The following is a 27,341-nucleotide window of genomic DNA, read 5'->3' as shown; positions in this document are numbered from 1 at the left end:
TGCAAGATTATCTTGCATGAAAATGTATGCAGGAAGACAAGAGCAGTCCTCTTAGGGAAGCACCAGGAGCACTGGTGCATTGCGATTGGTGCAATTTTGACAATGATGGACATGCATACTGCATGGTAACCAGTGAGTGAGCTTGGCAGTTCCTGGGGGGAGGTCTTGGTGTTCTCAAAATGTGGCACCGTTGCCATACTTGAGCAGCTGCCCGAAGGTCTCACAACCTTAGTCAATGTCAAGGAATAAATCACAATTTTCCTGAATAGTTGCCTCTTCAGAGCTAACTGGGAAGGGTGAACTTAGTGTCAGGATGGAAGAGGTCATTGTGATGAGTTTACAGTACCTGAGAAAGAATTCTGCAAAGCCTGATCTAACTGTGAAGGCATGGCGGTAGGCATATGCCAATTTCTATGCCAGTGCCTGCACCCCATAACTCAGAAAAGTGCTGCTATAGGCAGAAGGAAAACACTCTGGTGCATGAGCTCCTTTTCCTAAACACAGGCCAGGCCTGTTTATTCTCATCCTCCTACAAAGAAATCATCAGATGTAACCTGTCACCAGAGAAGGTGCTCTCTCTAGCAAGGGGGGGGGGAATCCTTCTTTCTTTCCTGCCTATTCCTGCCTTGCCTTTGCTAGCTGAACAAGATTCTGGTGAAAGCGGAAAAAGAAAAAGGTTGTTTCATAATTTGTCACTATCTTTGCCCCATTCCTAATTTATATTTCATTTACTTGATTTCTATACCACCTTTCTCCCAGAAACTGGGACCTAAGTAAGCTCACAGTATAATTAAAACAACAACAACAACAAGTAAAACAGAAAAAACCCAGTATACTATAAATATTAAAACATAATTAAACCAGTTACCATATTCAAACAGAATGCTGTTTAAGAACATTTTAAAACATCTAAGTTTTTATACTATTTACAAAGAATATATTTAATAATTATTTGTCAGTCAAATATTATTTTTTGAAGATTAAAAATATTATTTTTTTTGAAGTCAAGGCTATGCTTTGCAATTCCTTCCCTTCCATTTGCTGATGGTTGCAGACAGCTGTCCATGAGGAGATTCGCCAGTTCTTGCCTCTTCTTACCCATGGAGGTAAGCATCCTGCCAGTACTCTCCAGATTCCTTCAAAGAACTGCAAAGAGAAAAGGCAAACCAGGCCCATTAATCCCAGGCAGTGCTGTTTCTCAAGGGTACTCTGGTCCATACCTTTCCCATACAGCTGCCCCATCTTGGTATTTCCATCCCTCACTCAGCCACACCCACTGTTCTCCTACAACTGGGACCTCCTTGTTAACCAGGGCTGGCCCAAGATATTTTGCTGCCTAAGGCAAAGGAGAAAACAACACTTTTCCCGTTCCTGACAGGATTCCCACTGTGGGTTCAATGGCCTAAAGTGACAGTTGAACCTTGTTTTCAACACTGTTGTTAGGATGCTGTTGACCACACCCAACAACACATACTGTACCAGCTAGCTTGGAGATACAGCCCTCACGGCCTCTGCCGTCTGAGGCCGTCATCTCCCTCGGCTCAAGGGTTGGCCCAGCCCTAATGCGAACCAACACTTACCGCACAAGGTCCGCAAAAGCTGTAAGGAGAGGTTTGCATTGGTAGTTCACGCCATGCTTGGCACAAAGGGATTTCACCAGAGGAGCTACCTTCCAATAATTGTGCCGAGGCATGGTGGGGAAAAGGCTGGGGACAGAGAGAGATGGATGTCCAGTGAATATTCCAGAGGCTTCTGTGAACTGGAAGCATCTCAGCTATGGTCACCCACCCAAACGGGATACTTTTGTCAGCTTATCGTTACCGCAATGTTACAAACCCATGCAATCTTGCGTCATAAATAAAACCTATTAAGAACAGTGACAGTTTGGAAACCTAAGCCAACAGTCAAAAGAGAGAATGTCCTGAAAAGCGGACCTTCCCTTCACCTTTCCTGGGACCGTGTCTGGGTGCTGCCCTTGAAAAGGTCGGAACATGTGTTTGTTGGCTGCCCCATTTCATGGGGCAGAAGGATGTGCAAGAAAAGTCTCTCAGTGACTGCAATGTACAGGTGGGTTTATGCAGGAAGAGGGCAGCCTTAGAGATGTATAGGAGTGATATATAGGAGTTAGGCAATTTAGGACTTCAACTGCAGAAACCAAAGGATACTACTGGGGTATATTGCTAAAGTAATAGTATATTGCTGTATTAATGGGGTGACAGGTTCAACAGTCTCACTCCTGTACTTGGCTTAAATTGCAGTTTCCAGACACTTTTCTAAGGCAGCCCCAAATATAGCATGTTGTGAAAGTAAGGTGGCTATGTCTACTAGTTGTCAAAAGGCAGCACCTATGTTTGTCTGAAGTCATCCTCTCTTTCAAGGATAATTCATAGGAGCCCCAGTGAAGAGAAAGAACCTTTAGAAGGGAAAGTGGGAGGGTGGGTGGGCTTAAAGTTGTCCTTCAGCAGCAAGTGCCTGGAAAGCCATCTGAACAGACACACAGGCCTCCAGTAATGGTCTTTCCCACTATGGTGTGAAATTACTGTACAGTATTTCTTTTTAAATTACTGTATAGAAATTGTCTCTAAACTAGCATCCATAAATTTGAATTAGTATACACAGGATAATTTCCTCTATCATATTCCTTTTAGATGATGCCTGCCTTCTTCCTTCCTTCCTTCCTTCCTTCCTTCCTTCCTTCCTTCCTTCCTTCCTTCCTTCCTTCCTTCCTTCCTTCCTTCCCTTCCCTTCCCTTCCCTTCTTCTTCTGTTTATGTATTAATTGGCCACTCTAGGCAGAATCCCAAGGTGATAGTCAACATGTACAGTTCAGGATTTTCTTTCTTTCTTTCTTTCTTTCTTTCTTTCTTTCTTTCTTTCTTTCTTTCTTTCTTTCTTTCTTTCTTTCTTTCTTTCTTTCTTTCTTTCTTTCTTTCTTTCTTTCTTTCTCTTCCTTCCTTCCTTCAAAGAAAAAAAAAGAACATGTACAGTTCAGAATGAGTGAAATGCACTTCTAGTCACAGTCACCACTGGTTTATTAGGGAACAGATTTGGATCAAGAAAATGGCTGTGGTCTGTGATTGCCAGGAAGGCATCTCCCAATCCTGTTCATGCTAAGTGCCTTATTCTCTACAATCCTTCCCAGTTTCATACTCACTGATGTTCAATTTGGAAGTTCAGGTGTCCAGTGTACCAGTCATTGAACCACGATTGATCCACATTACATGTTGCTGCAAGCTGAGAAAAAGAAATTGCACTCAGTTGCTTCATAGCCAGCAGAGTTTATTTCCTGGTCAATAGCCCTTGATTCTATTGCAGACCACAGTTATTCTTTGATTGTTGTCTTTGGGTTTCCGTACTGTACAACTGCCACCAGAAGCAGGGACATTAGGAAAGCTTCTTCTGAATCAAAACTACTATATTTGTGCCATCTAAAAATCTCTTCTATATGTGAACGGAAGAAAATGGGACACAGTGGCACTTTTAAAGTTACCAGTTCAGCTGCTTTCACTGCTGACAAAATAAGCTGCTTTTTAAATCAGAAACTGGCTTCTCTCTTCAGCAGGTCAGAGACCTGAAAAGAAATTGTAACTTTTTATCACCTTTCTCTCTTATTTTCCTGATGGACCACCAAAGGTCACTATTTTAAGGGACAGTAGAAACTAATTTATTACGACTGGCCAGTTTCTTTTCAATACAATGATAAGAAAAACTCTCAGTGGGAATTAATTGCATCTGACACCTAGAATTAATTCCTTTCTAAGAGTGTAATGACTGACCTCGATCTGGCTGAGTGTTTTCTTCACCAATATGTCTTGTGCAGGGAAACAACATAACTGATGCTTCGGTACTGTAACTTTTCTTTCTCTGCTTGTGTCAGGCAAGATTGCCTCTGGAAAGACCTTCTGACGTGATCGTCACCAGGACTTCATAACCCTGATTCTCATAGGCTGCATATATCTTTCCAAGGTATTGCAATTCCTTCTTTAATGCATATTCTTTCCTCAGCAGGAGTTACAGTTTGGGCCTGTAGTGGTCCATCTTTATTGCAACCACGGTGGCAATCAGGTAGCAACATTTGGAAAGCTAAGCCAATTGCATGGGGATTATATATAGCAATGCATGTTGGTAGCTGAGGATCTCTGAAGATGGCTGTTAGCTTTTCAAGCAGCAGACTTTTTGTTGTTTGGTCTCTGCATGCCACTTCAGGTCAAGAGAGCTACGAAGATGCTGAGGTCCCAGCAGGATGCCCTGTTGACCTTTGCCATGTGAAGGATAGGCTTCAGTTTCTAAAACAAATGCAAAATTAAATTCACATGCCCATATCAGCATCACATTAGTTTCAGTATGAAACAAGTGTGACAACGGAAGCTGCGGTCAGAAATTAATGCTGGCACCTTTATTTTAGTTTCCATTTTCACTCTGGATTTCCAAATTAGCTTCAGGTAGGAGTGATTACCTTGCTAAGTGATGCATTCTGGGTTGATTATGTAACTCTCAGCCTGGAGAAAGCTAAATAGGTAGTGGGTTTGGAGGTGTACACATATGCTTTGCCCTCCCAAGCCCCTTCCTCATTCAGACATCAGCTCAGAGTTTTGTGTGATTAAAATAATATGCAGAGGAGCTCGTAAGCATGTTTGATTGAGTGTGTTCACTAAGATCCTGTGCCTGAGAATCGTGACAAAGCAAGTCTCCTGATCATGGAAGTATTTTCAACCAAATAAATCTACAGGCCCTTCTTCAGATCTTCTGACTGACTTCTCTAAAGGAGGAGATGCTGAGAAGGAGACCCTATCTACATCTCCATGTCTTCACCATCCGTTTAGCCTCCTCCATGGTTACAGACAAAGTACCCGAATTTGGCCACTTTTATGGGTATTCCCACTTCCATGGACAATAAGAAGTTTGAGGCATCTTACCTGGGCAGAGACCCAGTCTAAGTTCTGGTCATAATCAATGTTCATTGGGATGTGGTTCATCTGTGAGATCCAGAGAAACCAATTGCTTTCTAGGAACCTGTGTAGACAAAACAAAAGCAGAAAGACAAGGTTAGTCATCATCTAATCCAACTTCCTAAAGTGGGTGTCACATACCGCACTGATGGTACCTGTCTGTCATGGGTTTGGAGGGAAAGTTCCATCCTATGGGGAGTGGAAGGCGGGACATCAGGGGGGAGGAGCTGTACTGTATATATTTGGGGGAAGTCCTTCGTAAGTGAGCTGACGTGGAGAAGTGGAGTTGGAGTCTGTGGGTCAGACTGGGTACAACTGTTCGTCAGACAGTACATACCTGATAGGCTCAGGTTTCTATCTAGGTAGCCAGAACTGATAGGTTCAGGGTCTGTGCGTTACCTTAAAGTGTTCCGTGAGAACCAATCTGTTGTATGTGTATGATTGGGACTATACCAAGTTCCAGTATCCTATTTACCTGATCCTTTTATTTACCCTGTTTGTTTTTTCAATAAACCTTGTTCTTTTGTTTATTAAAATCCATTCCTGGTCTGGGTGACTTGGTAGAGCGAATGGTTGGTGGCAGCCTAACTACAGGGTGGGATACTCCAGTAGGTCTGGGGTTGCTACATTTATTGGTGTCCAGCGGGTGGGATACGACGGGTCCAGTTGCCCAGTGGTCCAGCAAAGCCTTGGCTAGTGTGCCCAGAGCAAGGGGGGTCTAGTCAGGGAAAATCTGAGGGCGCGTAGGTAATCTTCTAGGCTTACCTCACGGGGAGGTAGGCTAGTGGAAGAACGTGCAAACTCAGATTGGGGGACTAGATTAGGGAGCTCTGAGGCAACCCGTTTTGGCGGGAAAGGGCTGAGGCAAAGCTGCGTGAAGTAACAGTGATCTAGCCTGTCTGCTGAGAGGCCTAGCAGAGGGGGTGGATTCTGCCTAGCAACAGTTGCAAGTTGGTGCTGGAGGGACAGCAGCAGTCTATAGAAGGCTGTTTCTGAGGCAAAAGGAAAAAAGTCATCGTTTTATTTTGAGGCGTGACTTTTGAAGGCAGCCTGTTCTGGGGAGATTATGCCCTTTACTCGAAGCCAAATGGCAGAAATGGGGGAAGTGAGAGAACCACAGGGAGACCAAGGTTCTGAGGAGGAATTTGGCTCAGTGCAGGATGAGAGCACGGGAGAACTGACCTCAGAACTCAGAAAAATGCTCCTAGCCCAACAGCATGAACTGAGGGTGAGGGAAATGGAGGAAAGGGAAAGGGAGAAACAAAGACAATTTGAAATGGAAAGGGAAGAGAAACAGAGACAGTTGGAGTTAGAAAGAATGGCGTTTGAGCTGAAGAAGCTGGAAATAATGAGTAGAAATAGGAATAACAATAATAATGAGGGGAACCCAGGGAATGGGGAAGGCAGCTTGTCTAAAACTGACTTGAAGAAATTCCCTGTGTACAACAAGGGAGATTGCCCTGAGGTGTTCTTTTCCCTTGTGGAAAGAGCGTTTGTGGACTTCTCAGTAAGGGAAACTGAGAAGATGACCATTATGCGATCTTTAATCAGTGGCAGCCTGGCAGAAGTCTATGCCGAGATGCCAGTGGAACTGCTGAAAGACTTCGCTGAGTTTAAAAAACTGGTGTTTGCCCGGCATGGGATAAATGCTGAACAGCTGAGGCAAAAATTCAGGTCACTCACAAAAAAACCAGAGCAGACTTTTACCCAAGTGGGGGCCCAACTGGTGAGGTTGCTAGAGAAATGGCTGTCTCAGGAGGGGACAGAGACCTTCCAGCAGCTCAAAGACCTGATAGCGCTGGAACAATTTTATTCAGTCCTGCATGGGGAACTAAAGTTCCATGTGTGAGAGAGGAAACCTAAAACTGTGACAGAAGCGGCAGAGATCGCAGATTTTATTTCCCAAATAAGGAAGCCCTTAGGTGCTGAGGGGAAAACTGTGGGTAAGCCCAAAGAAACCTACAGCCGGTACTCTCAGGGACCAGGGAAAAACCAGCAAGGGGGAGGGGCCCATGTTGAAGGGAAGCCCTCTGACATGAAACCACCAAGACCTCAGATTTTGGAGGGAAAACCAAAAACAGAGGAGAAAGACTCCAAGTACAGCAGAAAATGTTATTTCTGTCAAGGAAAGGGCCATCTAATCTCAGAGTGTGAGAAATTAAAGCAGCTAAAGGGAAATTTGCCTCATGATTTGAGTGGAACCAAGCCAAAAGCTGTGTTCTGTGTCCAGACAGAGCAAAGCTCCTTGCCACTGAGGGAGCCTGTTGCCATGGCGACTCACTCTGGACCAGTTACATCTGCTGATCAGGCTGGGGAAAATGGTCCACTTGTGGAGGTCAAGCGCTGCTTACTAGTTAGGACAGATTCGCAATTGTTTGAGGCCGCTGTGGTGGACGTAGGAATACTTGACCATCAGTATAGGGGGCTAAGGGATACTTGTTCCCAGGTGACCCTGTGCCATCCAGACATTATTCCTAGGAAGCATATAATCCCAAATGAGAGCCTGAAGGTGGCAGGGATTGAGGGGCAGGTGATCTCACTGCCAGTAGCTGAGGTACCTGTGAGCTTTCAAGGCTGGAGGGGAGTTTGGCGTCTAGCGATTTCATCGACTCTGCCAGCAGCCGTGCTCGTGGGAAATGACCTGGCTGAACATCTGAAACGGGTGCTAGTGATTACACGCTCACAAGCTACCACGGGGACAGTTCAGGGGGGTACTGAAGAGCCCGAGGCTGAAGCAGATGAGGGTAGTCCCGAAGCTGTGGCAGAAACCTTAACCACAGACAGCAAATTTGGCCAAGAGCAAAAGGCAGATGCCACTCTCCGAAAGTGTTTTGAAAAGGTGACAGACACCCAGCTAACACCTGAAACCCCAGCGAGATTTCACGAGAAAAAGGGAATTTTATATAGAGAGACCCTGATGAATATCTCAAAAGGGGGAGATGGGATCAGAAGTCAGCTAGTGGTACCTGAAAAATATCGCCCCATGATCTTACAAAGGGGGCACTCTGACATGTTTGCTGCGCACTTGGGGGTGAACAAAACACAGCAGAGAATCACACAAAATTTTTACTGGCCTGAAATAGGGAAGCAGATCAAGGAGTTCTGTAAACAATGTGATGTGTGTCAGAGGCAGGGGAATAACCGTGACAGGACCAAAGCGAAGTTGTGCCCTTTGCCTGTGAGTGACACCCCGTTCAAATGTATAGGAGTGGATATTGTGGGACCTTTGCCCAAGGCCACAAAGAGGGGGAACCGGTTCATTCTCACCATTGTGGACCATGCCACGAGGTACCCCGAAGCCATACCCTTGACTAACATCGAAACTAACACAGTGGCAGATGCCTTGGTGGGGTATATGTCCAGGATGGGATTTGCCTCAGAAATAATCACAGATTTGGGCACATCGTTTACATCAAAGCTCATGAAACGGTTATGGCAAATCTGTGGAATTAAACACAAGGAAACCACTGCCTATCACCCCGAAAGTAATGGGTTAACGGAGAAGTTCAATGGGACTCTGATGCGCATGATTAGGGCTTACTTGGCAGAGAATCCAAACAATTGGGACCAGAAGCTGCAATCCCTTTTGTTTGCTTACCGATCAGTGCCCCAAGCCAGTACCGGGTTCAGTCCGTTTGAACTTTTGTTTGGGAGAAAAGTAAAAGGTCCACTTGATTTAATCAAACAAAATTGGGAGCAGATCACCCAGGATGACCCACAAGATGTTGTGACGTATATAGACACTTTAATGAATGACCTGAAGAGAAACCTAGAGCTAGCAGCAGAAAACCTGCAAGCTCAGAAGGTCAGACAGAAAACCTGGTATGACCAGAAAGCCAGGGAGAGGCACTTTAACCCAGGGGAGGAAGTGCTTTGGCTTAGGCCCTGCAAAGAGAACAAACTGCAGCTCAAATGGGCAGGACCATACAGGGTCATTTCCAAGATGTCGGACCTGAACTACCTTATAGAACAGGAGGAACACCAAGCACGGAGGGTGGTACATGTGAATGCCCTGAAACCCTACTACAGAGGGGAACAGAGGGTTTTATTTGCCATAAAAGCAGCTGAGAGTGAGGAAGCTGAATTGCCCTTCTGGGAGGGTAGAGGGGAAGTGAAATACAACCCAGATGAGGTGAAGATCAGTCCTGCACTCACCCAAGACCAGCAGCAAGAACTAAAAGTGCTGCTCACCAAATATCATAAGGTTTTTTCAAATAAGCCGGGGATAGTGAAGGGAGTGATGCATCGGATCCACACAGGGGATGCACCCCCGCAAGCAGTATCCCCATACCGAGTGACGGGACCCTATAGGGACAAGGTGCGGAAGGAGCTGGACGAGATGCTTAGGGAGAACATAATCGTCCCCTCTTCTAGTCCTTGGTCCTCTCCGATAGTCCTGGTGGACAAGCCTGATGGGAGCATTAGGTTTTGTGTAGATTACCGGAAATTAAACCGCGTAACCACTCCTGATGCCTACCCAATGCCCAGGCTAGACAACCTGATTGAAACCATAGGGGGTTGTCGGTTCATTTCATCGTTGGACCTAGTAAAGGGTTACTGGCAATTAAGGATTGATCCCAGGGATCAGGAAAAGACCGCATTTTGCAGCCCTTTCGGTCTATATGAGTTTAGAGTCCTTAGTTTTGGTCTCAGAAATGCACCAGCCACATTCCAAAGGCTGATGGACCAGACCTTAGCAGGGCTCAGTGACTTTACTGTGGCCTACATTGACGATATAGGGATCTTCAGCAATACCTGGGAAGATCACCTGAAACACCTGGAGATAGTGCTGCAGAGGTTAAGTGCAGCAGGGCTAACAGTAAAGGCAAGCAAGTGTCAGCTGGATAGCCCAGAAATAAAATACTTGGGTCACATAGTAGGGGGAGGAGTGATCAAACCCCTAGAGGCCAAGATAGAAGCCGTTCGTGATTGGCCCAGACCCAACACCAAGAAAAAAGTCAAATCATTTCTTGGGTTGGTGGGCTACTACAGAAAGTTCATCCCGAGGTTTAGCGAGATAGCGACTCCGCTGACCGATCTGACGCGGAAGAAGACTGATGACCGCATCCCGTGGACCAGCGACTGTGAGGAGGCGTTCCAGAGGTTGAAGGAGGCGCTCATCCATTATCCAGCGGGGTAGGAGCAGTTCTTTGCCAGGAGGATGAAAATGGTGACCAGCATCCAGTGTCCTACCTGAGTAGGAAACTCCAGAAAGGTGAGAGACATTTGGCAACCGTGGAAAAGGAGTGCCTGGCCATAGTATACGCGATTCAGAAGGCCAAACCCTACATCTGGGGAAGACATTTTGTTCTGTGCACTGACCACTCACCACTGCAGTGGTTAAAGACAATGAAAACCCATAATAGTAAACTTATGAGGTGGGCTTTAAACCTGCAAGATTTTGACTTTGAAGTGAAGGTGGTCAGAGGGACAATGAACTGTGTTGCTGACGCCTTGTCAAGAAGACCCGACGAGTGAAGACGGCGAAGAAACCATGGACTGTGTATATTGGTGACCAAAAGTTAAATGTACCTGTTTATTGAACAGGCTTGGTTTGTATTAATAAAGGTAACTTAATGTATTGCAAATATTAATGTATAAATGCATAAGTGATATGTTTGACCTAGAGTGAGTAAGTATGGGTTATGGGTTTGTATTATAATGTATAACTGATAATGTATAACTGTTTATGTGTTTTGATCCTGGTTGTTTTTTTGGAGAAAAGCACTTTAGCTTTTCCCCCACAAAACAACTTATAAAGGGGGGAGGTGTCACATACCGCACTGATGGTACCTGTCTGTCATGGGTTTGGAGGGAAAGTTCCATCCTATGGGGAGTGGAAGGCGGGACATCAGGGGGGAGGAGCTGTACTGTATATATTTGGGGGAAGTCCTTCGTAAGTGAGCTGACGTGGAGAAGTGGAGTTGGAGTCTGTGGGTCAGACTGGGTACAACTGTTCGTCAGACAGTACATACATGATAGGTTCAGGTTTCTATCTAGGTAGCCAGAACTGATAGGTTCAGGGTCTGTGCGTTACCTTAAAGTGTTCCGTGAGAACCAATCTGTTGTATGTGTATGATTGGGACTATACCAAGTTCCAGTATCCTATTTACCTGATCCTTTTATTTACCCTGTTTGTTTTTTCAATAAACCTTGTTCTTTTGTTTATTAAAATCCATTCCTGGTCTGGGTGACTTGGTAGAGCGAATGGTTGGTGGCAGCCTAACTACAGGGTGGGATACTCCAGTAGGTCTGGGGTTGCTACAGTGGGTGTTAACCATTAGAATTGCCATGTGCTGATTCCTGCAAAATATAGGGCATGGCTATTCTGTGCGATTAACTTAACTTTCTGAACAATCCAACAGAATGGAAAAATTCAATTTTTATTCTTGTTTAAATTGGCCACTAGAGGGTACAAGGGTTTTTTTTTTCCATTTAAAAACATTCATTCTGTAAGATCCATTTTGGTGTGGAGTATAGGGGTGGTCATGGGTGCAGAGGTGAACTCAGAAGGTTCAGGGAAGGGCATGGGCAACCCCAATAACTCCAAAAATCGCCCTCCCCATTTTAGGACAGCTGTGCTTCAGCACTCTTCTTTTTAGGACAATATTACAAATTAATATGGTATTAAATGAGCCTGCACATTTTTCACATGGTGCATGTGAAAAAAACGCTGCATCCTAAAACTGCAATATATATGCAGAATTCAGAGCTCCAGATCATCCAGTGTGGATACAGTTTTTGCTCTATCCATAGACCGAGCAGGACAGAGACGTTTGCTTCCTGGGGCTTTGATGAAAGAAAACTCACAAGCTTTGTGCCTGTCCCTGGATCTTTTCTGTGTTATATTCTCATTTTAATTGAGCATTTAGCCGATGGCCTGGTCTTCTTATCTGTTTTTCAAAGTAATTACATTAAGCACAGAGGAGGCTTTAATGGAGAAGATAGGCTGTAAAAGCTAGGTGGCTAGAAAGGACATCTTGACATCCAGTTCTTGATAGGCGCTTGCTATATAAAGCACCAAATACCCACTTAAACTATAACCATATCCATCTGCCTTTGTGGTGAGGTCATCTAACACTGTCCCTTCTCCGAATGTTCCCCCTATCTTTACTAGTCAGGGAGCCACCATTTTTGCATATCCCTGCTGGTAGCAGCTGTGGCCTTCTCTATCTTGACCTTACACTGATGGGGCTTGAGCCCACTCCCAATGGGTACTGCTGCTGATAATGATAACCCCCCCCCAGTCCCTGACCCATAGCTAGTAGCAGCAGCATCCTTTTACTAGAATCCAAGTAACTGCTCAGCTCCATAGCAGGTGATCCTAACAAGAAAATGAGCCCATTGAGCGTCTAAAAAAGGAAATTCTACAGGCACAACTACAAACAATTCCAACAAGAAAAGGCAGGGGACAACAAAAAAAGCTCAGAGAGGACCTGAAAACAAAAAAGGACACATATAGGCAGTAGAAGGAAGGCCAGGCCACAAAAGAAGGGTACAGACAAGGCATTGCAGGGATGGCATTAGGAGGGCAAAAGCTGAGAGTAAGCTGAGGCTAGCTAGAGAGAGTAAAAGCAACAAAAAAGCATTCTTCAGGTAAGTGCATAGCAAAAGACAAAGAAAAGAAACAGTGGCTCAGCTACTCAATGGAGATTGAAAAATGATAACAGAAAAAGAAAAGGCAAAAGTGCTCAATTCCTATTTTAGCTCAGTCTTTTCCCAAAGGACAGACTATTACCCTCCAGACAAATGTGAAGTGCAAGTGGAGGGGACAAGATTATAGCTGGAGATTGATAAACAAATAGTCAAGGAATATCTTATTTCTTTGAATGAGTTCAAATCTCCAGAGCTGAATGAACTGCATCCAAGAGTATTGAAGGAACTGGCTGAAGAACCCTCAGAACCACTGTCCATTATTTTCTTGAAATCACGGGAAATGGGTAAGGTGCTAGAGGACTGGAAGAGGGCTAATGTTGTCCCTATCTTCAAAAAGGGCAAAAGGGAGGAACTTGGGAACTATAGATCAATCAGCCGGACATCTATCCCAGAGAAAATTCTAGAACAGATTATAAAGTGGCCACAATGCAAACACCTAGAAAACAAAGTAGTAATAACTAGAAGCCAACATGGATTTGTCAAGAATAAATCCTGCCAGGCTTATCTGATCTCATTTTTTGATTGGGTAACTTCCCTGACAGACAGAGGGAGTGCTATAGACATTTATTTATTTATTTATTTATTTATTTATTTATTTATTTATTTATTTATTTATTTATTTATTTATTTATTTATTTATTTTTATTTTATTTTATTTATTTATTTATTTATTTTATTTTATTTATTTTATTTTATTTTATTTTATTTTATTTTATTTTATTTTATTTTATTTATATCCCGCCTATCTGGTTGGTTAAGACCACTCTTGTATATCTTGACCCCAGCAAAGTGCCCCATGATATCCTGATTAGCAAGTTAACTAGATGTGGGCTGGATAGGTGTCAGGTGGATATACAGAATTGTACTCAGAGGGTGATGATTAATGGCTCCTTCTCAAACTGAGAAGAGGAAACAAGTGGGGTTCCCCAGGGCTCAGTCCTGGGCCCAGTGTTATTCAATATTTTTATTAATGACCTGGGTTAGAGGACACGATGTATGCTTATCAGCTTTGCGGATGACACAAAATGGGGTGGAATAGCTAACACCCTGGAAGACAGAAACAAAATTTAAAAAGATCTAGGTAGTCTTGAGCACTGGTTTGAAAACCAACAGAATGAAATTCAACAGGGATTAGTGCAAAGTACTGCACCTCAGAGAAAGAAACCATACACACAGTTACAAGATGAGGGATACCTGGCTCAGCAATACTGTGAACGAGAAGGATCTTGGAGCTTTTCTAGATCACACACTGAATAGGAGCTGACAGTGTGAAGTGGCTACAAAAAGGCAAATGCCTTTTTAGGCTGCATTGACAGAAGTCTAGTCTCCAAATCACGTGTGATACTAGTTCCCATCTATTCGGCACTGATTAGGCCTCATCTCGAGTACTGTGTCCAGTTCTGCCCAATGCACATCAAGAAGGATGCCAACAAATTGGAAGAAGTCCAGAGGAGGGCAACAAGGATGGATCAAGGGGCTGGAAACCAAGCCTTATGAGGAAAGACTGGAATTGCTGAGCATGTTTCACCTTGAGAAAAGGAGACTGAGGGAAGATATGATAGCATTTTTCAGAGCCAAGTGTACCTTACAGAGTTGTTTGCAGGATGAAATGGGGATAAATGTATATCATAGCCATACCCATTGTTGGTGCAAATCCATGGTATCTCATCACACCTCGGAACTTTTGTTAATGATTGCATGAAATGGCTGTCAACTTTTGCCGGTGTTTAATGATTATAACTATATGCCATCAGGTCGATTCCAATTTATGACAACCCTTTCCAGGGGTTTCTTGCTACAGAGTATTAAGGGTTGGTTTACCACTCTCTTTATCTGGGATGATACAGTTTGCCTGAGGCTATCCGTGCTGGCTCGTCTCTTGAGAGGGTCAGCGGAGAATCAAACTCCTAACCTTTGCAGCCAGATACCTAAACCATTAAGCTATAGAATGAATTTTCACAGATGGCAAAAAAACCCCATTACAGATCTGTTAGAATACTATAGGAATCCTCTATGAGTGACATGCTGTCATCTGATATGAGGGGAAAGATGCAGATATGATGACAAACCGCAGAAATCAAGGGGGCTAAACATTCTATTCTTCTTCAGAGAATGGTATAAATCATAGAACTGTAGAGCTGAAAGGGAACCTCAGATCATCCAGTCCACACCCTGCTAAATTCCAAAGCTAAAATCATCCTACTCCTGTTTAAAAACCTCCAGTGAAGGAAAGCCTACCACCTTGTAATATTTGCCAGTGGGCCATGGTGACTGGGATGTTCAGAGAGGTGTAATCATGAAACATAACTTTTCTTTTCTCTGAAAAGGTCCACCTCAGGTATCCAATTGATCACTCACCACTGAAGTCTGCAGCAGGTGGAGACTGGCTACCTGTGTGTGGCTAAATGTTTCAAAACATGCCAAGCCCAGGACTGTTGCATCTTCTTTGGAAACCACTAGATCAAAATCAGTAGGGAGTAACCTCCTCTAGACCACCAGTTTCAAATAATCACAGTCTTGTGATTCTTAGGGTATTTTCTTCTTGGCCTATTTCCACACCAGAAGCTTGTTCAGACTGGTCTAATAGATTTCACACAGCGAGGAATCAGCTTGTACTGTCAGAAGAAAGTTCTGCATAAGAACTATTACCTGGCCAACCAGTAGAATGCCATGAAGCACTTAAATCCCATGAAAGGAACATACATGAGACAGACGCGAAGGTTGTAGGCCAGAATGAAAGCGAGCTCCTGCCAAGAAAAACAGTGTTGAGGAAAGGGTTGGGTAACAACAAACAACACTCCTAACACACTTGGCAGGTCAAACTATACTTAATGTTTTATACCAGTCCAGAAAAAGCAGGTATTGCAAATAGTTTCGTTAAGTTTTATCAATTAAACACGTTTCGCATCTCTTGTGTTCTGACCCTGCTCAGCGATGTTTTCTGCATGATCTCAAGTACTGAGCAGTATCCCGTCTGGGTAGCTTAAACATTACTGTTGAACTCCTTCCTTCACAGACTCACCAAATATTGCCCTGCTAGCTTTTCTTTTTACCACAGCTAATTGTGGCTAACTGACAGAATGCCAGGGCATGTCTTGGTTGCACACCTCGCTGTGCACCCAGTTGCACAGCTGAGATAAGTCCCAGTGCCTTGTCAATTAGCTGCACTTGCAGCTGGCAAATTACATGGACCTTACATAAACACAGGTAAGATTCTGGCCAAGGTATGTCAGGTGGTTATTTGAAGTCATACTCCAATATATTTATGTTCTGCTTTGACATACATTAGTCTCCTGCTGTGGCTATCTAGAGGAGGAGCTATTGCAATTCTACAAGTTACTCACCATCCATTTTTTCCTTAAAATTGTGTAGCGGAATATAATTAGCTGGACATAAATTGTGAATGTCAGCGGGGCCAAGACTGAGGTGAAAAGATAAAGGAAGAAAAAGGCAAATGTGAGCACCTTTCTTCAATTGCAAGCCGCAAAGACTCAAAGAATGCAAAAGCACCCAGGAGCAGAGGCACCCCCTAAACAACAGTCCTCTGGACAGCTACAGAACCCCACCCCACCCCCAAAAAACCATCTAATGCTCATCCCAAAGAAGGCCTATCAGCAGCCCCACAACAAGCTGTTGGCCTAATCCACCAATAGGCAAAGCCTTATTGAAGGTGGCCACTTCCACATTCAGTCTCCAGTTCAAAAAGTCAGACACACTCACGGCAGAAATATTTGTGCTGGTACTGGTAAGGCATGTACTTCTTCTTCTTCTTTCCAAGCTGCAAATGGAGAGCAGAAGACAACAGTAAAAGAAGGGACTCTAACCCTATCCAGCCATTCTTGCGCTGCTGTGTGGAGAGGAATAGCAAAACACCCTATGGGTGCTCCTCTCAAAAAATGTACAGGGTGGTCTGAAGCAGAAGTGTGACCATGTGCATCTGAACAGAGCTCCAGAGCTCCATGTGATCAGGAAAAGCCAGATCATCCTAACCCCAGGTAAGTCTGCACAACCACACCCATGGGAATACAGTCACATTTCTGCTTCCAAATGGCCTTGTAGGGAGGGGAAGGTCATGAATGGAGTGGCTGGAACTGTAGCACAGTTTTGCATTGCTCCTTGTGCTTATAATGTGAGAACACTTAAACATGGCTTCTATAAACTCCATATCAGTGTTCAGTTGTCAGTTTTCATTGTGTACTAGGCCTGATTCGCACCTCAAAGGTCTGAGGAGTAGGATAAGAATGTCACTTCCTACCAGATGGGACTGTCTCCAAATGGCGCGACACAGTTCTTAGTAGTCTAAACATATTAAAATATGGATGTAGGCCTTGCATATACATTTTTAAGTAAGGTACATATTTAAATGTAAAGAAGACCAAATATTTCCCTCCTGATTTCTCTGGTTGAAAAGGTCTCTGGTACGATTCAGCCTCCCTTACAGAGATGGGGGAATATTCAGCAATTTGGTCTGGGACATAATTCCTTAAGTACAAGGTGCCCTAGAGTGTTTTTTTTTTAAATACCACTCTCCCCCCTTCTCTGAAAGCCTTGCCAAGGCATTAAGGAGCAGCTCTTGGCAGCCCAGCAAGTGTTCCAAAGACAGAAAGCCCTTGGGTATAACTCTTAAGTCATGATATTGTTTGCAGGAGAATTTTCTTGAGGGAAATGGGAACAGCCATCTTTTCCCTCCCCTCTCAAAGTTCTCCTTGCAAATGGCACTGCATCGTGATGTAAGGGTTATTCCCAAAAGTTTTCTGTCCAAGGAATGGGGCTGAACTGCAGAGAGCCACCAAGCTGCTACTTGAAGACATGGCGGGACATTTTGGAAATGAGAGGAAATCCTGGCGCACCTTGCATTTAAAGGCAAGACCCTGAATATCTTAATGCTTTGACCTAAATCTGTCCTAATTGACATAAATCACTAAGCTGAATACAGTAGCTCAGAAGTAATTTAAAAGGGAGAATGCCCATTTTTTCACCCCTATTTGGAAAATCAGGGCAAACATTTCCATTCATTAATCACACAGCATGGAGAACAGTGGAGAAGACTCAGGTTGAGGAACATGCAGAGGTTCTAAAAAACAAAAAGGTCAAAAGATATAGTGCTCTGACTGCTGACTTCTGATCATTTATTCTCCTGACAGCCAGATCAGGATAGAGCCTTGTGCTGTGCTCCAGTAACAGGAATGGAGCACATGTGTCAAGAGCTAGTAGAAATATTATACCTGTGCTCTGATCTCACATAGGAATGTAAGAGCAGCTTCTGGTGTACCTCACATGCAAACACAGGTGGGCTTCCCTTGGAGAAGACAAGTCATTCCAGAAAGATTTTAATAGGAAGGATGCCATCTTTAGATGAGAGGTAAGAAATTAAAATATAACGAGGAATTAATGAAATGGTGGAAACCATCCATGGGCAGCATAATTGACAGTAGAAGGAAGAGGAATTCTATCTTCTAAAAGGGCATTTTTTTTCTTTCATTTCCTTAAAAGCAGATTGCTCAGCAGGGGCAGGGCATGTTCAATCAACCTACCTATTTGACATAAACCCACTGGAGATCACTCATTTACTCACCTCCACAGAAAGCGGTTTTCCGAGGCTGAAGAGGAGCGGGTGCATATTGAGATCAGGGTCCTTGCGGAAGCAGTTTGGTTTGGCATGGTGTTGGTTATGCATGTGGTTCCATTGGCTTGCTGGTCCACCCTTACAACAAATAAATGGGAGTATCAGTGGATCACACACATGTTCCGTTTGCTCACAGGCAGAGCTTTGCTGTTGCTGCTCCTTCTTGCTACCTTCAGAATGGAGCATCGAATAAATCACTGATGCCAGGCATCTACGGGGTATGTGGTTGTTACATTAAAACTAGGACTGCAGCAAATTATGCCACTCTACTCATTTTCACACGCTAGTAAGGTTATGCTCAAAATCCTACAAGGTAGGGTTCAGCAGTATGTGGACCGAGAACTCCCAGAAGTACAAGCTGGATTCCGAAGCGGCAGAGGAACTAGAGACCAGATTGCTAACATGTACTGGATTATGGAGAAAGCCAGAGAGTTCCAGAAAAATATCTACTTCTGCTTCACTGACTATGCAAAAGCCTTTGACTGTGTGGACCAGAGCAAACTATGGCAAGTCCTTAAAGAAATGGGAGTGCCTGACCACCTTATCTGTCTCCTGAGAAACCTATATGTGGGACAGGAAGCAACAGTAAGAACTGGATATGGAACAACTGATTGGTTCAAAATTGGGAAAGGAGTATGACAAGGCTGTATATTGTCCCCCAGTTTATTTAACTTATATGCAGAATACATCATGCAGAAGGCTGGACTGGAGGAATCCCAAACTGGAATTAAGATTGCCGGGAGAAATATCAACAACCTCCGATATGCAGATGATACCACTCTGATGGCAGAAAGTGAGGAGGAACTAAAGAACCTGGTAATGAGGGTAACAGAGGAGAGTGCAAAAAACGGTCTGAAACTCAACATCAAAAAAACTAAGATCATGGCCACTGGTCCCATCACCTCCTGGGAATTAGAAGGGGAAGATATGGAGGCAGTGACAGATTTTACTTTATTGGGTTCCATGATCACTGCAGATGGAGACAGCAGCCATGAAATTAAAAGGCGCCTGCTTCTTGGGAGGAAAACGATGACAGCGTCTTAAAAAGCAGAGACATCCCCTTGCCGACAAAGGTCCGAATAGTCAAAGCTACAGTTTTTCCTGTAGTGATGTATGGAAGTGAGAGCTGGACCATAAAGAAAGCTGACCGCCGAAGAACGGATGCCTTTGAATTATGGTGCTGGAGGAGGCTCTTGAGAGTCCCCTGGACTGCAAGGAGAACAAACCTATCAATTCTAAAGGAAATCCACCCTGAGTGCTCACTGGAAGGACAGATCCTGAAGCTGAGGCTACAGTACTTTGGCCATCTCATGGGAAGAGAATTCTCCTTGGAAAAGACCTTGATGTTGGGAAAGTGTGAAGGCAAGAGGAGAAGGGGACGACAGAGGATGAGATGGTTGGACAATGTCATCGAAGCAACCAACATGAATTTGACACAACTCCGGGAGGCAGTGGAAGATAGGAGGGCCTGGCGTGCTCTGGTCTATGGGGTCACAAAGAGTGGGACACGACTAAAGGAAATGACCCATTTAGGATCTCATCACTTCTCTAATAGTTCCCTCTCCTATTCTTACAGATAGGGTTATCATCAGCAATGATGTCTATCAAACACTTGGCAAGTTTCCAGCCTAAGGCTCTCTTTGTGATGTCAGTCAATTTCTGTGCAGGAGACATCCCTTGACAATTCCTCCTTTGTTTCGCTTTGCAGGAAGAGGGATGTGCCTCAAGTCAGTTCAATGAAGGCTATTACAAAAGAACAGAGATCTCAAGGCTCCAGGTAATGGAACAACGGAAGCTTCTGAAGAGCTAAGCAGCAAGCCAGCATGACTGGGAAAGCTGAGGGTACCCTCCCCAGGAGATCCAGTTTAGTCTAGTTCAGAAACCAGAGGTGGGTAACTCATGGCCTAGCTCTTCAGATGTAAATGGATTACAGCTCCCGTCTGCACTTGCCAGTCTAGCTAATGCTGGGAGCTGCAGTTCAACAGCATTTTGATGTTACCTAGAAAAGTGACCTCACCGGTTGTGCTCAGATGGAAGAATCTGGGGCCACAAATAAGCTGTAGAAATAGCCATGGCTGTAAAAGGGAAATGTAAAATATGAACCTCTCAGGGTCACAACATGATTTTCTTTCTTCTTCAGGACTATCTAAACTAGCTTGCTCTGTTTGGTGATAGGTTTTTGGGATTCAGGCAGAGCCTTTTGTTCAAGTTTGAGTTCACAAACAGGAAAACACTGCCTCAACCACCTCTCTGCAATGTTACCACACTTTCAGCTCTAATTATGGGATGTCTCTAATGTCTCTTTCTGGCCTGGGAGTTGTAGTTCAGTCACATTTTAGATCCTACATGTGGAAAACCAGTTGTCACCCACATAAGACCCTCCTCAAAACACACATTCAGAGGAGTTTAGAAAGAAAGCCACAGGACTGAGAAGGTTTACACAACTACATTATGTGTACAATACAAACTATGAGATGATGATCACCTTTTAGAAATGCAGATTGATAAGCTATATTGAAAAGGCAGGTGCATGAATTATTTTTTGGTAACCTGCGGGCTCTGAAGTGAGGTACTCAACATATTCCTCTCATTGTCGATGTAAAACAAATGTCACAATTTGTTTTTTTTTTTTGTATTTTTTATTTTTTATAAGGGATAACAAAAAGGAAAAGGGAATTGGGATTGATGAGGAAGAGGGGAGACAATAACATACTTTCATCCATTCTGTACCTATTGCCATATCAAGATTTTAAATTATTCTATTTACTCTTTTCTGCCTTCTAGATTCAGTTCTCCTTTCAATATGTACTGTTCACAAGCTGCCTGTTGATTCTGTCCACTTGTTAAATAGATCCCATCTTTCTGTTGCCTTTTGCAAGGGATAGTCCTTCATGACTTCTGATAAAATGTCCATTTCGGCTATTTCCCGTATCTTTTCAATAAGATCGTCTTGTTTCGGTACCGTTGATCTTTTCCAATTTTTAGCATATAAAATTCTAGCTGCCGTAACTATGTATATAACTATATAATTCTTTGACTTATCTATATTTTCAGGTATCATACTCAATAAAAACAGTTCTGGGGTTAATGGCACTTTACAGAGCAATATTTGTTCCAACATTACATGTACTCTTTTCCAATATTGTTTCGCTACTCCACATGACCACCACATATGATAATAGCTTCCCACTTGTGATTCACATTTCCAACACTTATTTGATACATCTGTATACATCTTTGACAATTTTTGGGGGGTCATGTGCCATCTATAAAACATCTTATATATATTCTCTTTAAAGTTCACCGATCTTGTAAGCTTTATATTATTTTGCCATATTTTCAGCCATTGATCAATATCAATGTTATGCCCTATATTTTGTGCCCACTTAATCATACATTCCTTAACCATTTCATCTTGCATCTTAATTTCCAACATATAATTATACATTTTCTTAACAGTTTGTTCTTTTGAACCTAATAAAAGTTTGTCAAAAATCGTTTGCTCTAAGTAGAAGCCTTCTATTTTATCTTTTGTATATCTAGATTCTAGCTGTGCTCTAGGCCACCACTCTATATATATATTCTGTGACTCTAGCTCTTCTTTAGACTTTAGTTCACCATCCTTTTTTAATAGGTCTTGATATTTTAAAAAGTTTGTTTTTGTCACAAGACTGGGTTGGATAAAGGCCTCTAATGGTGACACCCATACAGGTATTTTATAATAAATTTGTTGTACAATTTTTCTCCACATTCCCAGTAAAGCTCTTCTTATCATATGTGAATTAAAATTTTTTTGTTCTTTGTCCTTTTTATACCATAAATAGGCATGCCAGCCTAATTGCAAATCATGTCCCTCCAAGCTAAGTAATCTATCGTTTTCTAGAGTTATCCATTCTTTTATCCAATCTAGAATACAAGCTCTATAATACAGAACCCAGTCAGGAAGACCAAAGCCACCCCTCTGCTTAGCATCTTGCATTGCCTTAATTTTAATTCTTGGTTTTTTACCTTGCCATATAAATCTCATGATTATCTTATTAAATTCTTTGAAAAATGACTGTTTTAATATTATAGGGATTGACTGAAATAAGAAGAGGATTTTGGGTAAAATAGTCATTTTAATTGCTGCAATTCTTCCCAACAACGATAGTTGTAATTTGTCCCATTTCTCCAAATTGTCATAGCTAAAACATTATGTTGCACAAATCTCATCACACCCACGAAGTCACTCAAGTGGGCCTTCAACAAGCCACTCTTCTCTAGACTTGGTTTCTCTTCTAGTTGGAAGCAGTGTGAATTTTGGTCTACTTTAGACAGCTGTTGTGAGAAGCTGAAGGAGATCCCAAGTTTGAAACAATTTGCAAATGTTTGGAATGTGCTAAATACAGTATAGGTGTTGTCATCATCCAGAAATGGCCCTTCCTCCCCCAGCAGGTGACTCCTACCTTGAGCACTCCCATCACAAAGAAATGGGCCAGCCTGTTCCACCGAGTCTTCTGAAAGACTGAAATATGCCCGAGATCATGCTGAAGGAATCCATACTGGATCTGGAAGGCAAAAGGCAACAACACTGGAATTAGGCAATGTGTCCCTTCATCCGGGCAGCACATTGGCTGTCTTGAGTAATTGACTACTCTGCTTTCCTACAAAACCTTCAGCACAAACTCCTGCTTGTACTGCCCCCAGAACTGCGTTGACTGCTTTTATATGACAGATTCAATAGTACTGATGTTCTAGTTTATTTTATAAAAACCTTCTTGAAGAGTATAAAATTCCACTAGCACTTTGGGTTAGGGAGATTATTATGAAACAACAAACAGCTAAGTACTTCAGTAGATGCTGAAGAAGATTACCTGTGCAATGACGAAAAATGCCACACCAAGGAGGAAGGGTGTCCAGGATTTTCCAAAGTACCAGATAGTGAACCAGGCTGTGATGTCCAGCAGGACAGCATGGAGAAACATGAAGAGGAAGAATGGGTAACTGGGCTTCAGAAGTCCCATCTTCTTCACAGTCGCACGCAGCTCATGGAAATCATTTGTCAGCATTTCCTGTGAGAAGGGCGAACAGCTAAGTTCTCTCACGTTTGGGTGTACATGTTCCAAAGTTCCTCTACAAAGGTCAGGACTACAATGGCAACGAATACCCACCTAACCAGAAGTGTGTTCAGACAGGATACTAAGGGGATCTGAAGTAAAGGTTAGCCATGTGGTCTAAACAAAATAAAATACAAATGCAAAATTAGTTGATACTTTTATAGACCACCAAAATTTTTCATATAATACACAAGCTTTCATGGATCAAAAACCACTTCATCGGGTTTATACCAGTGTGAAGAACTTAAAATCCAAATGTACATGGCATGATGGGTTTTGCCAGGCACTTTGCTCTTGGATGTAAAGCCCAAAAAGTTCTTGGCAAACTGGAAATTGCCAGGCGTGTCTCTCTTAGATGTATCTCTTGGTTACAGCTTAGGCATTTGTGGATTAAGTGTAACAACCCAGTTCTCCAAGCAAAGAAGCACAGGTCACATGCCTACATCCACCTCAATCACCTCAATGTTATACTCAATACACAAATGCCTAAGCTGTAACCATAAAACAGCAGCCTGTCTCCAGACTTACTGCACATCAAAGAGAGACATCTAAGAGAGACACGCCTGGCAATTTCCAGCTTGCACAGAACTTATTTGGACTTTACAGTGGACCCTTGACTTACAGATGGCTTGACTTACAGACTTTTTGAGTTACAGACTTCTCTGGCTGCAAAATTTAGGTTTGACTTGCAGCCTGAGAATTGACTTACAGACCAGAAAAAAAAAAACACAAAATGGAACAAAAACGGCCTGTTACGGGATTAATCAGTTTTCAATGCACTGTAGGTCAATGGAGACTTGACCTACAGAATTTTTGACTTGAGAACCGCCTTCCAATACGGATTAAGTTCTCAAGTCAAGACCCCACTGTACATCCAAGAGCAAAGTGCCTGGCAAACCCCATCATACATTTCGGCTTTTAAGTTCTTCACACTGGTACAAACCTGATGAAGTGTGTTTTAATCCACGAAAGCTCATGAATTCTATGGTGACTTTTTAGTGGTCTATAAAGATATTGCCTGTTTTTGCATTTGTAAGGACTCTCTCTGGTAAAGACATTTTCACTCTGGCAATAGAATTTCCACAGAGACTTATAAATTAGGCCATGTTTAACTTTCAGGGACATACACTAAATGTAAGCACACACTACAACAAAGCACCTTCAATGCCTGAAAATGATGTATGGTGAGAAACAAACTTCATTCCCCACTTGAAGGAATTTCTCCTCTAAAAATGTACTCTGTATATTTTCTAGTTTATCCCACGTAAACCAGAAATGGTAACTTAGTTTAGTATCCAAACATTCAGTGCTTCCAGTCAAATGCAAAGATCAAGCTGTATTTGGGTGAATTCTCAACTGAAGTTGTTTTGGAGACAATATCTTGCTATATTTTAGTCACTTGGGATATTGAGGTTCTGGAGCCTCAAGTGACATAATCGGTCAAATAGCTTTAAAAAGTTAAAGATTGAGCACTAAAGTTGTGAGGCAGCCCTGATTTTTCTGTGCCACCTTCTGTACCAAATACAGTTGCTCAGCTACAGCACACACTGAGTATTTGAGGACAATGCTTACACATCAGCCTATTTCCCCTTTACATATTGCTTCTAATGGTGGGAAAACTCACATTTTTGGCAGGTTCACAATTGGGTTGATCTGGAGCCAGTTCTCCAATTAGCAACGAGCTCAAGTACTTCTTTGCTACATCTTCGTCTTTGTGGAAAGCTGAGAAGGCATCCTAAGAAACAAACAAAAGTGCCGAGGGTGAAAGAGAGAAGACCACAGCCAAGGCAACAGGCCTGACAAACAAGTGATCTTATTTTCAGCCGGAAAATAATTTCAGTGCTATGCAATTCTGGGTCTGTTTGAGAGATTTTGGAAGTTTCTTGGACAGTTGGTATGAGTGTTCAACAGATAAAAAAAATAGAATGAGAGTCATTTAAACTGCCTGGGAAATGATATTTAACCTGGAAGAAGAGGAAGCAAGGTGAAGTCACAGGGCTGATGGCAGGAGAAAGAAAGGGTGCTGCTAGGCAAGGCTTTTAATGGGCACTTCATCGTTCGTGGACTTTATAGGTGGTTCAGACAACAGCCTCCTTGGTTGGCAGCTCTCCCATGTTTCTCTGTATTGTTTCTTCCATCTTTTTCTTGACAGAGGAATCCATCAAGGGGAAAAGATGAATTAGCTGCCCAATGACATTTAACTGGAAGCTAGAGCAACCCCCTGTTTGGTGGCACCCAAAGAGAAGCCAAAGGAGAAAGGGAACTACTGTAGAAGTGTGAGAGGAAGGAGCACGGAAGGAACAGGGATAGAAGGACAAGGTGAATCTTGGGAGGAATCTCACAGGTTTCATCTAGTTTCATAACATGTATTATCTAAACTCTTTTAGAAAATTATTCAGTTACTTTAGAGGCAATAATTATGATGCTCAATTAAAGATGATGTGGTTACATCTTGAAGGTGTAATCCTGCACAATTGTGCTGCTTTTTGCCCCCGGGAGCGGATTTAAAGAGTCTATGTGCTCCAAAGCATAACTGAAATTGGAGTTGCTGTTTTTGGAATGAAGTGTTCTTTTCTTTCAGGCCCTTCTCCCCTTGTTTTAAATCTTTGTAATATAGGTAAAGGTAAAGGTTCCCCTTGACAATTTTTGTACAGTCGTGTCCGACTCTAGGGGGTGGCGCTCATCCTGCTCTTCAAGCCATAGAGCCAGCGTTTGTCGGAGGACAATCTTTCCGTGGTCACATGGCCAGTGTGATTTAGACACGGAACGCTGTTTACCTTCCCACCGAGATGGTACCTATTTATCTACTCGCATTTGTATGCTTTCGAACCGCTAGGTTGGCGGGAGCTGGGACAAGCAACGGGCACTCACTCCATTGCGTGGATTCGATGTTACGACTGCTTGGTCTTCTGACCCTGCAGCACAGGCTTCTGCGGTTTAGCCCACAGCGCCACCACATCCCTCTTCTTTGTAATATTCGGCTTGTAATATACTCAAGCCGAATATTGTGGAGATTTGCCAAATGGACCCCATGAATGACTGTGCAAGCCTGATTAATGCCAGATCGTTGTCCATTTAGCCCAGGTGTATCTGTTACATCTGGCTGAACGAACCAAGCAGATGTCTCTGAAGACCGGCTACCAAAAATCTTTGCAGGTAACCACAGATGCCAAGGGCCAGATTACAGGCATACAAATCATAGAGTTCTGCTGTTAAAAGCATGGGGTTCCCCAACTGCTGATGACCCCGCAATAAGGTCTCACCGTGGCATCTTGTCCTGCATAGTGGCTGATAACACGTGTGCCTCCAGGGTGCCGCTGGTGGAACTGGCTGATGTCATAGACTTTCCTGTTGATGACAAGCCACCTCTTTTCTTTAGCGTTCCCCTTGCCTGAGTGGAGCCCTATCTCATCCCAGGTGAAAAGTTGTCCAGGTTCTGGCTTCTCCACCGTAGCACCTGACTGTGGAGGCATTCTCGCTGCCAACAAAGTCCTCAACTGAGAATTTCCAACTAATCTCTGATGCCATGGAGGACTGAGGAAAGTCTGCCAGACAGCTTTATATACACCTGTAGCAACAGCCCACATCTTTCTTATCATCCTTTGCTCAAGGCATTCTCTTTCATGGTTGCCTCCTCCTGTTCTGGGCTCTGCTTCCTCTCCACCCTAATACCGCACCATTCGCCCTTCTGTCATGCCTGCTCATGCTTCTTCTTGCTTCACCTTATATTAAGTAAATCTGCACAGTATTTTGTTGGTTATTCTGGATGTGCTGCAAGATGCATCAGTTTATCAAACTACTTCTTCTTGTGGAGAGGTTTGTGCTGTGCAAATTATGTCTCTCTGCTCTAATAGAGGCTTGAGTATGGGTAACTTTATCATCATAATGTTTTACTTCTATCATGCTCTATACAGTATGTACTATAATCCTGTATTTCGTACATCCAACGTATGAAGTCTTTCCCGCAAAGAGCTTTGCCATTTAATGCCTCACATCACTGCTGCCCCACTTTCAG

At 43.2% G+C, this 27,341-nt stretch overlaps 1 protein-coding gene across 1 annotated transcript; it reads right to left on the bottom strand.

Moving 5' to 3' along the window:
* Positions 1–959: 959 nt before the first annotated feature.
* LOC110086190 (acyl-CoA (8-3)-desaturase) lies at positions 960–27,341 on the bottom strand. The gene is made up of 12 exons (XM_020806982.3): positions 26,590–27,341; positions 24,951–25,061; positions 23,084–23,281; positions 22,676–22,777; positions 18,180–18,308; positions 16,325–16,382; positions 15,949–16,025; positions 15,254–15,351; positions 4,916–5,012; positions 3,154–3,233; positions 1,581–1,706; positions 960–1,146 (listed from the first exon to the last, which is right to left on the bottom strand). Exons 1-12 carry the CDS (start codon positions 26,923–26,925, stop codon positions 1,095–1,097), a joined length of 1,464 nt encoding a protein of 487 aa, XP_020662641.3. The 5' UTR covers positions 26,926–27,341; the 3' UTR covers positions 960–1,094.

This window comes from Pogona vitticeps, chromosome 1 (genome assembly GCF_051106095.1).
Source record: "Pogona vitticeps strain Pit_001003342236 chromosome 1, PviZW2.1, whole genome shotgun sequence".
Taxonomy (NCBI): Eukaryota; Metazoa; Chordata; class Lepidosauria; order Squamata; family Agamidae; genus Pogona; species Pogona vitticeps.
The sequence above is the reverse complement of the archived record's forward strand: the minus strand, read 5'-3'. Positions and strand labels throughout refer to the sequence as shown.

Bases quoted from the DNA above. Each gene is read 5' to 3' on its own strand.
- LOC110086190 (XM_020806982.3), bottom strand. From the start codon at position 26,925: ATGATAAGAAAGATGTGGGCTGTTGCTACAGGTGTATATAAAGCTGTC. The intron at 1,707-3,153 runs GTGAGTATGAAA...CTCTGTCCCCAG, and splicing joins AACTTCCAAATTGAACATCA to CCTTTTCCCCACCATGCCTC. The intron at 1,147-1,580 runs GTAAGTGTTGGT...TTCTCTTTGCAG, and splicing joins GCTTTTGCGGACCTTGTGCG to TTCTTTGAAGGAATCTGGAG.